The following is a 12,017-nucleotide window of genomic DNA, read 5'->3' as shown; positions in this document are numbered from 1 at the left end:
CTTTAACGTGGGGCTATCTTGAGTGCCCGTGCACGAAACTTGGATTTGCTGTTAGTGAAACAAATTGGTTCACTTAGGATTAACTGTTTCTGTATCTACTGGCTTGTAGCACAGCTTTTATTTTTATCCATAGCTGCAGTAACAACAAATGTTGCTGTGCTGCTGGCAGGCAGCATCCTCCTGACCACAGCTTCTGCCTCATGATCCTGGGATGAAAAGACTTAATAAAAAAAGTTAAAACTAGGTGATTATAATAATGTAAATAAGTGAAAATAGCAAATAAAGATGAGAATTAAAATGTATGCAGACACTACTCATTGTCTCTCGTTTGCGGGCAGTTAACATTCTCTGCCACCAGTTTGCTCCCCTTGCATTGGAGGGCGAGAGGCTCAACGTGGCCTCCTGCTCTTTCGCTTCAGCTCTGTGCCGTGCCTGCAGCGGCGGTGCCGCCGCCCTCAGCCCACAGCCGTTGCCCACGCGGTTGCTCTGGTTCCCTCAGCTCTCGGGTGGTTTCTGTCCGTTAGGAGATAAGGGCACCCTAAGCTTGCCCGCGCTGCCGGACGCTGCCCGGGGCGGCGGGGACCAGCCGGCCGCGAGCCGCTGCGGCGGCGCGAGGGGCGCTGCGCGTGCGCGGCGGGCGCGGGCTGCGGCGCCTCGGCCTGTGGGAGCGCTCCCCCTGGCGGTGCGCTGCGGGCGGTGCGCTGCGGGCGGCGCTCCCGCCGGCGCTGGCGGCGGCATGGGGGCGAAGGGGCTGTGGGCGCTGCTGGCCGCGCTGCGGGCGGGCTGGTGTTTGCTGCCGCAGGCCGGCTACCTGCACCCCGACGAGTTCTTCCAGTCGCCCGAGGTGATGGCAGGTAAGACAGTGGGCGCTATCGGGAGGGGTGCGGCTGAGGCGGCCCCACCCGGAGGGTCGCCGGGACCCGGCCGCGACTCCTCAGAGGGGGAGCGGCGGGAACGCGCCATGAGGCGGACGAGGCTGCCGGGGCAGTCCCGCCGCTCACATCTGCCCGGGGTGGAGAGACCCTGCGGTTGCGTTTTCCGTTACAGCCCTACCGCGCCGGCGATAACGCCTGGGTGCGCACCGTGCGGCGCGTATCTGTCCCGCACCGCCTGCGCGGTCGCCAAGGGCGGGAATTGCCGCGGGAACAAGCGCCGCAGTGTGCGCCCCGCGCCCCTCTCCTCGCAAAGCGGCTCTGGCGAGCCAGGCCGGGGTGTCTGTTTCTGATGTGCTATCCGCAGCAAGTGGCGCCTGGAACCGTGTACCCCTGCGGGAGCTGTCTTTTGTTTGCGGGTTTTTTGGGTGGGTTTGGAGAGTTTTCTGCTTTGTTCGGTTTTTTGGTTTTGCTTTGGGGATTTTTCTCTTGTTTAAAATTAATAGTGTACTCCTAAAAAGGTTGACACCAGCCTCAGAAGTTTAGGGCTTGCTCTGCATCTATCTTGATGACTTTTATTTAGGGATACATGTTATGTGTGTATTTTTTTGTTTTCCTCTGTAGGAGACATTTTAAATCTACAGGTCTATTATCCTTGGGAATTCCTTTCCAACTCTCCTTGCAGAACAGCTGTTTTCCCTGTAATGACTTCTGGAGTTACCTACTGGGTGATCAAATCTTTGCAGCAGCTGGGCTTATGTTCAAACTGCATCAACAGCTACACCCTTCTCGTATCACCTCGTCTTCTCTTCACAGTCTCTTCTTTCATACTTGACTATAGTGCTTATCGATTAGCGCCTTCCTGGGAAGCGGATCCGTGGAAAGCACTGCTACTTCTGGCTGGATCCTATGTCACTCTGGTGTTTTATACAAGAACATTTACCAACACACTTGAAGGACTTCTCTTTGCTCTTCTGATGGTATTGGTTTCCTCAAAGAAGTCTGATGGCAGCTTGGCAGTGCCGACAAGCGGCCCTCTTATAGGTATTATAACGACTGCTGGGTTTTTCAACAGGCCAACCTTTCTGGCATTTGCTCTAATGCCCCTGCTTTACTGGGCAAGTTCAATCATTGACTCTCAGAAGAGCATTAAAACTGTCATAAACCACTTTTTGAAGCTTGTCCTATGCGCTTGTTTTACTGCCACTGTTTTCATAGTGGCCGACACCTTCTATTTTACCTCCATGGGTTTGGACAACCTCTACAGCATTAGAAAGGGCAGCCTAGTCAATGTGCTAGGCCAGTTAAAGGAGAAAATTATAGTAACCCCTTTCAATTTTCTCAGCTATAATCTTAATCCTCATAATCTTGCTCTGCATGGAAGTCACCCACGAGTCACACACTTTGCGGTCAATGGAATAATGCTCTTTGGGATCTTGCATATTCTGGCCGTTGCTGCTGGTGTTAAAACGCTAAAGAAATATATCCATCATTTAATGTGGGCCAGATCACATTGCCAGGAGTCATCTGGGCTATTAGTGCTTTCCGAGGGCAATCCGACATTACTGCTGTTTTATTTTGTTCCTTTGGCATTTCTCTCCCTGTTCAGCCACCAAGAACCTCGCTTTCTCATTCCTCTCATCTTGCCATTGGTCCTGTTCAGCACATCTCAGCACAGAGCCGTGAAGTGGAAACACGTCATTGTTATTTTCAATGTCCTAGGGGCTTTGCTGTTTGGGTGCTTACACCAGGGAGGACTGATACCATGTTTATTTCACTTGGAGCAACTTGTGCATACTCCAGAGTCCTTGAACCACCCAAGACACTATACTCTACTCTTTGCTCACACCTACATGCCTCCTAGGTCTCTGCTTAATATCAAGAAGAGAGACACGCATGTAGAAGTCATTGATATGGCTGGATCTGAAGAAGAAACCCTCTGCCAAACAGTAGAGCAGCACGCAAACAATTTTACCTGCAGTGACTGTCATGTTTTTGTTATAATTCCTGGTACAGTCAGAGCCACAATTACAAAATGTGATGTTTCATTCAAGAATGAGACTTTGGTATTTCCACACTTGTCAATGGAAGACCCACCACAGATACCCTTGCTATTCAGTGGGAATTGGAGAAGCCAGTTAGGACTATACATCCTTCAGCTAGACAGAGATCGGAAGAAGCTTTAGATTTTAGGCTAGCCATGTGTTATTTTTTCCTTTTACTTGGGCACTGTCCAAAGGCACTGCAAGACCACTTTCTTCACAGACCCACTTTCAACACAAGCAGTGCCACTGGGAGTTCCTCTGAGATTCCTTATTCCATTTCTTTGTGATTACACTCATCCAGTGTAGCCAGTTCTGGAGAGAACCTGCTTAAAAGTCATTCATATGAACTTGTGTCATTTTTCTGATGAAATCGGGACCCATCTTAGCTCTTCCTAGCTGAGATTTATTTTTGAAAGTTCTTACACTCTTGAAATCAATCTGAATCTTGTGTTTACTGATAGTAGGCTTTCATTCAGCTGCTGGAGAGAAGTTACAGGACTAGACAAAAGCTTGTCTGACTCGGTAAGATTTTATTTTAGGCTGTTAAAAATACAGAGCTGTCTTGGCTGTTAGACCAGACTGCAGCCACAATGCAGGCAGCAGCACTGTAATTTTGTGTTGAGTAGCTCCATCTTGAAAAATCCCCAGCACTGATCTGACAGAATCTGATTTAGGACATGGAGGATGCTTCAGTGTAAGTACTTGTGCTAAATCCTAAAATCCAAGCTTTGCCTGTTTAGCGTTCCTTACTGCTGCTCCATTCTTGAGGACGCGCTACGCGTGTATTACAACAGGCACTTGAGAAGGCTGCATTTTGAGGGCATTAAGCCTATTGATCATTTAGCTCCTTGCTCAAGAAGCTGTGCAGACAAAGCAGGGAGCTCACAGGGATCTGATCCTGTGTTTACATTTGACCAGATAGATCTCTGAACAGGCTGACCATAGGGTTAGAGGTGTGGGAGAGCATATGAGGATCCAAGGGTGGAGCCACTTCTGCTGTGCCCCACTTTTCACTAACCACTCCTCATTAAATCAGCTTAGTGAGAATGACAGCTTGCATCCTGGTTCTCTATTGGAGAGCAGTCTGACCTTAAAGTGTGATACCAATAACCCTCAGCTTCAGCTGAGAATGCTGTATATGAGTTTACACACAGAACCTGCTCTTATATGCTTATGGCACAACTAACAATTTTTGGGTTTGCCTGCCTGAACTTCTGGGTTCAAAACATCCAGAGGTGCTCATTTGGCACATACACGGTAGGTCAAGCCTCTCTGTAACTGAATCTTGGCACTTGAAATTCTTTTGCTCACAAAGGCAGTAATCCTTTTTCTTAGAGTCACAGAATTGTCAGGACTGGAAGGGACTTCAAGGATCATCTAGCTCCAACCCCCCTGCCATGGACAGGGACACCTCACACTAGATCAGGTTGCTCAGAGTCACATCCAGCCTGGCCTTAAAAACTTCCAGGGATGCAGCTTCTACCACCTCCCTAGGCAACCTGTTCCAGGGTCTCACCACCCTCATGGTGAAGAACTTTCTCCTAACATTCAATCTGTATCTACCCACTTCTAGTTTTGCTTCATTCTCTCTAGTCCTATCACTACCCAACCTCCTAAAGAGTCCGTCCCCAGCTTTCTTCCCTTCAGACACTGGAAGGTCACAATAAGATCTTCCTGGAGCCTTCTGCTCTCCAGACTGAACAGCCCCAACTGTCTGTTTCTATAGAAGAGGTGTTCCAGCTGTCTGATCATCCTCATAGTCTTTCTCTGGACGCACTCCAGCACATAGATTCAGTCAAGGTTGGAAGGGACCACAAAGATCATCTAGTTCCAACCCCCCTGCCATGGGCAGGGACACCTCACACTAGATCAGGCTGTCTAGAACCTCATCTGGCCTGGCCTCAATCACCTCCCTGGGCAACCCATTCCAAACTCTCACCACCCTCTTGCTGAAGAACTTCCTCACATCCAGTCTGAATCTACCCATTTTTAGCTTTGTTCCATTCTCCCTAGTCCTATCACTACCTGACATCCTAAAAAGTCCCTCCCCAGCTTTCCTGTAGACCCCCTTAAGATACTGAAAGGCCACAATAAGGTCATCTCACAGCCTTCTCATCTCCATATCCTTCTTGTAATAGGGGCTCCAAAACTGGATGCAGTACTCCAGGTGTGATCTCATCAGAGTGGAGTAGAGGGGGAGAATCGCCTCCCTCGACCTGTTGGTCATGCTTCTTGATGCAGCCCAGGACACATCTGGGTCTCTGGGATGCAAGTGCACATTGGTGGCTTCTCGTTCACCAGTACCCCCAAGTCCCTTTCCTCGGGGCTGCTCCCAAGCCCATCACTGCCCAGCCTACACTGGTGCTTGGGATTGCCCCGACCAAGATGCAGGACTTTGCACGTTTTGCAGTTCCTCCCCCCACGCCTTTACACGAGGTCTTTTTCAACAGAGGTAAGAATAGTGTGTATTGGTGCCAGGCTCTAGAGGGAGGCTAGGAGCAGCCTGTGTGAACCATTTGTCCTCGTCTTTGAAACTGTGATCTAGATTTTTAAGTTAACGTAGCTCTTTCTTTCTTGTAAAGCATTTTGTGTTGTCACCCTTCCATGTTCATTTCACATCCTTCATCCCTAATCCTTGACCCACCTGTAAATTAAAGGTGCATGTTTTGGGGGGCAAGCAGGGGAAGAACGGAGTGCAGGTATGTTTGTAGTGATGAGTCACAAAATAGTGGTTACAAAAGCACTGCGTCATCAAATGTATTTTCTTTCCCAGTTAATCTTGGTTTTGCTCTTATATTGGGATGGCAGCCAGGTGCCACAGCTGGTGCTCCACATCCTGCTGAACTGTTTTCAGCTTTATTAAACAGCTGTTGAAAAGTATTTTCATAGAAATTATGATCTCTGTCAGTCTTAGTGGGGTAGACCTTCAATCTCTTCAAGGACATGATAAAAAAGCCAGGAGGAGAGACTGGACTACCAGTGCTAACTCAGACTGGAAAAGACCCTGCTCCTGACACCACAGCTAGAGTTCTATGATTTACATCATAGATCAAATTTTTCTATCCATGCACACCTAAGTCTTTGTTGCTGGAAGGTTTAACTTTAGCAGAAGTGCTAGAAATTTTATCTCTGATAATATGCAAGGTTCTTTTCACCTGGGGTGATACCAAGAATGAAAACCATGCTTCCCAGTTAACTGAGCATCTACTTAGCTGAAGTAAATAAGGATACATGCTGTGAAGGAAGGTTAACTATTTCAGTGTTATATGCAGTGTTAGGTAGAGGTTAAGTTAATCAGCCCAGTGTATCATATGTGATGGATACATCACAGAATGGTTTAGGTTGGAAGGGACCTCCTTTCCCACAGGTGAAGTTGGGATAGCTCTTTAGATCTTGTCTCTCTAAACCTTTCTTCCTACCACTGACATTGCAGCACCTCTCCGAAAAGCATACCTGTTTATTTTTACCTACCTGTGAAGAGGCAGTTATTTTCCTCAGCAGCAGCAGCAGCAAGAGTTCTTTCTGTATCAAAGCTGTATCAAATGTGCAGTGTTACTGTTGTACAGACAGAAATTAAGTCTCTCGTGAGACATTAGCTTTTATTTCATTTTTCTTGCCAAGCACTTGGAAGTGACAAGTTTGAAAGCATTCTGGACGATGTTTAATGTGAGTCTACCTGTTACTGAGTACTGTGGAAAGTGTAAACTGGCTTTGAAATGAAAATCCATCCTATCAAACAGCAGCATGCTTCAAGTGTTGGTGCTTGGGCTCAGGAGCCGCTCCTGGCTTTGGGCTGTGGAAGAGCAGCGTCCGCAGGCCCGGTAACGCTGGGATCCGCCGCAGCTGGCAGAGCTGCCAGTACCACCGGTTCAGGAGAAGGCTGCCCGTCGTCCGGCTGGCCCCAGGAGCCCGTTACCAAGGCCCCGCGCCCATTCAACCGTCGGCTGTAATGCAATTGTTCCTCAGGGCTTGGCACACGAAAGCGGCCGGGATTTCCTCCTCTTCTCTTGCGGGTTCCTTGCGCTGGCTGCGGCGATCAGGATGCTGCCCCGGGGCCGCCGCCTCGGCCCGTCCCACGCCCGGGTGGCCGCGGCCAGCCCCGCGCCCGGGCGCTGTCCTTGAGCTGCCTGAGGAAGGCGTCGCGCAGGCGGAACAGGCGCGGACCCAGGTCCCGGGCCGCCCGGCGGGCACCGAGCTGTCCGCGGATGATGCCGGTGGCGGTGAGGCGGGCGGCGGCGCGGATGGGCCGCGACTCGGAGAGCTTCTCGATGAGCCGCGGGTTGCTGAGCAGCACGAACAGCAGCCGCCGCAGCACCATCCTGCGGCCGCTCTCGCCGCCGCCCCCCGCCCCTCTCGCGAGAGCCGCCGCCGCGGCCAATCTCGCGAGAGCCGGGCCCCGCTCGCCCGTGGGCGGCCGCCGGTGCGCCGCGGGGCGGCAGGCGTGGGGCGGCAGGCGTGGGGCAGGCGCCGCGGCGGGGCCGCCATGTGTTCCATGGGCACGCTCAGCATCCTGCGCAGCGACTCCTACGCTGACCTCAGCCAGTACCGGGACCAGCACTTCCGGGTGAGTGAGGCGCCGCCGCCGCGGCCGGTGCCAGCCGTCGGCCCCTGCTTGGGGCTCGCCGTGAGGTAACGCTGTCTTTGCGGCTCAGGGCACTCGGTACGACCAGGAGCGGCTGCTGAGGAAGAGCTGTACGCTGTACGTGGGGAACCTTTCGTTCTACACCACGGAGGAGCAGATCCACGAGCTCTTCGGCAAGAGCGGCGACATCAAAAAAGTCATCATGGGGCTGGACAAAGTGAAGAAAACCGCCTGCGGCTTCTGCTTCGTGGAGTATCCTTCTGCGGGCCCGGCCCCGCTGCTCTGCGGCCGCCCGAGCCGGGCGGTGCGAGCAGGCCGCCTCAGCGGTGGGCAGGAACGCGGGTGACTGAGGTGCTGCTGGCTCTGAGTCACGGGGAAACCATGCACGGATAAAATCATTTCTTAAAGTGTCTGCAGGAGTCCTGGGTGAGGGAGGGCGGACACCTACTGCGTGTCGAGTGAAGGGTTTTAGGTGGCTTTCACTGCGATGCTTAAGCCAGGAGCTTTTTAGTTCGTTGGTGTCTGCAGTGAAAGCCCATTCTTAGCGCTCGAGTGAAGAGGGCTTTCTTTCCGTACAACCACCTGTATAAATACACCCTTGGTAACTTGCTCTCCCTGTCGAGTGTTGACTTTATTATGTGCCAGCCTCTGAGGAACACTTGCTCGCTCCAGCAGACTCACCGAAAAGTTTGCAGCATAAAGAGAGCGTATATGTGGCTCCTCATGCTTCTGTTTAGTAATGGAGCTTTACGGTTCCGAGCGTGAGTGTAGTTAAAGAAATTTACCCGACGTGTGTATTTTTAATCCGCTGGAATTCCTGCGCGTTGCTCTGTTTCGCTAGCAAGTTTTTCAGCCCACGTAGCTTCCTAAAAGCAGTTGCTTCTAGAAGTAATGGGGCAGGAAAGTCATTCAAACAAAGACTTGGGTTTGTAGCCCTTTTGATGATTATTTTTTCCCCGTGTGTTAAAAATAGAAGCCTTTCTTGTTTCGTTAACCTGCTTGTAAGGTATTACTCAAGAGGAGACGCAGAAAATGCGATGCGGTACATCAATGGAACCAGGCTGGATGATAGGATCATAAGGACAGACTGGGATGCGGGATTTAAGGAGGGTAGGCAATATGGTCGTGGAAGATCAGGGGGCCAGGTAGGTAGTTCTACGGTATAGTCCTTAAGGGGCTGTGTGCTTTGTCAAAATACCTCTTTTTTGAATGAACATACTCGGAACCACTTCAGAAATAGCAGCTTCAGATCTGTCACTTAAGATAGCAGTGCATGTTAATCTGTAATGTCTCTTAGTGATGATGTTACCCACTAAAAATAGGTAACTTCTCCTGTATTTCACTGAAAGCCCTTTCAGAAATCTCGTGGCTGCTTGGGGAGATGATGCTAATAAATAAGCCCTGAAAACATAAGGATGTCAAGAACACAAGAGGACAGCACCCAGCTTACCTGAAGCTGGTCTGGTAGCAGATGCATTTACTATTGCAGCGTGAGGCTAGCTGCCCTCACTTTGGCTGTCTTGATTAAGAGTTCCCCTGGACGTTATCAATTAAGGAAGTTACTTTATGCTGTACTCTGGGCTTTTGTATGATGCATATTGTCTTGGTTTTGGTCAGGCAGTTCCCTGTGACCATTTATGTGCTGTGAACTGGTTTTGTCTATGTTCTGATCGTGTAATAGTTGTTGACAAATCGTTTGTCTTTACTAGACTTCCCCCTTTTTCCTCCTTCATAAGGTCCGTGATGAATATCGGCAAGACTATGATGCTGGAAGAGGTGGCTATGGCAAAACGGTTCAGTGCCAGTGAATAGCAAATGACTCATCAGCCTCACAGGAGAACTAGATCTGCATCGTAATGGCACAAAATAGTTCTATTGGAAACAAATGTATGTAGCTGCAAATTCACAGTGACTACTCTCCTTGTTCCTGTGATCACACAGTATGTTCAGTATTTGTTCTGCTCTAATACCAGGATCCAAAGCATTGTAGAGCACATTAATACGGAGGCCCTGGGGGCAAGGTTGCACACAATAGTATGTTGTGATGCTTTGGTCTTTAAATGCTGCTGTAACTACTAAACCTTAAGAAGATTTAATGATATGGTGCTTTGTTTCACTGGCAAAACTTGATTAACACTGGATTTTGTTTACATTGGTAGCACGGGGCAGGGAGCCACAGTAGAGAAGGCTTGGCGTATGTTTCAGAGATGAAAGAAAAAGGCAGAGCCTGAAGAGAAAGTGGGATTTCTAGGGAATATTTCCAATGACTTGAAGTCTCTTGCAGATTTTCTGGGATTAGCATCCTTTTACACTGATGCTGTCCTTAGCAAACCTATGTGAATAGCCCCAGTAAAACAGATTGAGCCCAGGAATCATAGAGTGAGAAGTAAGCCCAGCAGAGAGTCCCTTGCATTATGTTGTGATTGCACCATTCAGAAACGTTTCTCGTTGTTGGAGATAGAAAACAGCAAATACAATAATTACATCAGCAGTTTTTTTCACAGTTGGAGTAGAAGTATTTTGCTTCTGTCTGGTAGTTTTCTAAGGCCTTAATATTTGAGGGGTAGGTTATTTCCTGTGCATACAGAAATGGCCTAGGTTCTGTAGTTAGCTCTGCAAACAGGATACCTGATTCACTGTGCATAAGAAGAAAGTTGCTTCTCAAAATACATTTTCCATGTGAGAGACTTGGTTTCAGACCAAAGTAAGAATAAATAGGAGTTTTGGGAGGAGCCTTGCTTTCTGCATGTGGAGATGATTATTTTCTTTCTGGGTCCTATTAATATTGTTATACAATGGGACTTTGACGTACTGTAGACGTAAGAATGAAAAGAACTGGTGCTCTCACAATCTGAAATTGACCTGCTGACATGAAATGGTTTTAAAGGAGCTGTCCCAGAACTTGGGAGTATTTTGTAAGTGTACTTTTGAGTTCTTTGGAAATAGCAGTTCATAAACTGCTGTTCAGATACCTTTTTGTCGTTGACTCCCTCAAAACCTTACAGTTACCAGATGTGTCAAAGTTGATCTTTAGTCACTGAAGATACTGTTGGAAATCTTGATCTGTTTCTTGTCTATGCTTAGTCATAACTGTTAAAGTAAATTCCAAACAGACTGGAGCAGCACAACTGCAATGAGACTTTACTTACATAGGAAGTGATGTTTTGAGAGGGCTTTGGCTTGCTTTGGCACACAGAGTAAAACTAGATTTTCAGGATGCCTTGGTGCTGTCTGGAAACAAGACTTTGAACAAAGTTACCTTTTTTTGTAAAGTACATTGGATGATGAGTTTACAGCTTGTCAGCTGCTCTAGGAAACCTCTGAAGTTCATGTTTCATTGTATCGATTTTGTATTAAAAATTAATCACAGAAACTCTTAAGTCACTTTAAAATAAAGATGCAACATGAAAATCTGTTGGAATTTCTTCTTAACATAATTTGTGATAGAAAGGAGCACTCTACAGGCTCTTGTCCACATCCTTTGCTTGAGTGTCTTGTAAAGGGGCAAGAGTGGATAGTCCTTCTCTTTGGATTTTCACAGAATCACAGAATGTTAGGGGCTAGAAGGAACCTTGAAAGGTCATCCAGCCAAACACCCTGCCAGAGCAGGATCACCTAGAGTAGGTCACATAAGAATGCGTCCAGGAGGGTTTTGAATGTCTCCAGAGAGGGACACTCCACAGCCTCTCTGGCCAGCCCATTCCAGTTACCCTGAGTGAGAAAGTTTTTCCCTGTGTTTACATGGAATCTCTTCTGCTCCAGCTTGCACCCACTGCCCTTTGGTCTGTCATTGGACGTCATTGAGCAAAGCTTGGCTCCATCCTCCACTGCCCTTCACATCTTTTTAATCGTGAATGGAGTCACCCCTCAATCTCCTTCAAGCTAAGGAGCCCCAGCTCTCTCAGCCTTTCCTCATAAAGGTGTTCCATGCCCTCCACTACTTTTGTGGCTCTGAACAGGACTCTTCCGAGCAGTTCCCTATCGAACTGAGAGGCCCAGAACTGGATGCAATATTCCAGCTGCAGCCTCACCAGGCTTGTTCAATTCTTAACTGGATGCTGAAAGACATTTGGTTAATCCTCTTCATTCTGTTACGTTTTGGGTTACAGAATGTTACTTACTTCACTGATGCTGAAGTGGATGTGGAAGTCTTTGGTGTGTAACAACTAGTTTGCAAGGGGTACTTAATAATTTGAAACCTCACCTCTGTAAGTGCTACAATGAAATGGAAGTGGTAAGATTATTTTTTTTCCTCGAAACCATCACTGTTTTTTGCTGCATATGTGTCAGTGTGCGTGGAGAGTTTTTTTACTGTATTCTTTTGGTTGGTTGGGGTTGCTTTTTATAAAGTGAGATTTTCTGGTTTGAGAGAAGTTGCAGTCAGAATGGGACTTAAAAGCACAAGCTGTATCGTGTGAAGTCTTAGTATCTCAGAAGTACATAGAGAGGAAATTGAACATGCTTTGATTTTGGCTTTTCTTGATCGAAATCTGACATGGCTCTGCTCAAGCTAGTGCT

General features: G+C 48.3%; 3 protein-coding genes across 4 annotated transcripts in view; 2 read left to right on the top strand and 1 right to left on the bottom strand.

The window, feature by feature from the left end:
* Positions 1 to 5,227, top strand: part of MELTF (melanotransferrin) — a 32,374-nt gene extending 27,147 nt beyond the window's left edge. The window contains exons 1-2 of one of the 2 annotated variants that reach the window (XM_064152848.1): positions 724 to 854; positions 1,497 to 5,227. In XM_064152848.1, the coding sequence (XP_064008918.1) occupies positions 737 to 854; positions 1,497 to 3,058 (1,680 nt within the window). In that variant the 5' untranslated portion in view covers positions 724 to 736 and the 3' untranslated portion in view covers positions 3,059 to 5,227. Of the gene's footprint in view, positions 1 to 723; positions 855 to 1,496 lie in introns of those variants that run through there. The other variant, XM_064152847.1, reaches the window with a different exon arrangement.
* A 1,275-nt stretch (positions 5,228 to 6,502) lies between these two features.
* Positions 6,503 to 7,260, bottom strand: NCBP2AS2 (NCBP2 antisense 2 (head to head)). The gene has a single exon (XM_064152883.1). The coding sequence runs from the start codon at positions 7,233 to 7,235 to the stop codon at positions 6,954 to 6,956; it is 282 nt and encodes a 93-aa protein (XP_064008953.1). The 5' UTR covers positions 7,236 to 7,260; the 3' UTR covers positions 6,503 to 6,953.
* A 79-nt stretch (positions 7,261 to 7,339) lies between these two features.
* On the top strand, positions 7,340 to 10,910 carry NCBP2 (nuclear cap binding protein subunit 2). Its single transcript, XM_064152846.1, has 4 exons — positions 7,340 to 7,481; positions 7,570 to 7,751; positions 8,506 to 8,644; positions 9,236 to 10,910. Exons 1-4 carry the CDS (start codon positions 7,401 to 7,403, stop codon positions 9,305 to 9,307), a joined length of 474 nt encoding a protein of 157 aa, XP_064008916.1. The 5' UTR covers positions 7,340 to 7,400; the 3' UTR covers positions 9,308 to 10,910.
* Positions 10,911 to 12,017: the final 1,107 nt, after the last annotated feature.

This window comes from Pogoniulus pusillus, chromosome 13 (genome assembly GCF_015220805.1).
Source record: "Pogoniulus pusillus isolate bPogPus1 chromosome 13, bPogPus1.pri, whole genome shotgun sequence".
NCBI classification, from domain to species: domain Eukaryota; kingdom Metazoa; phylum Chordata; class Aves; order Piciformes; family Lybiidae; genus Pogoniulus; species Pogoniulus pusillus.
This window is presented reverse-complemented; position numbering and strand designations above follow the sequence as displayed.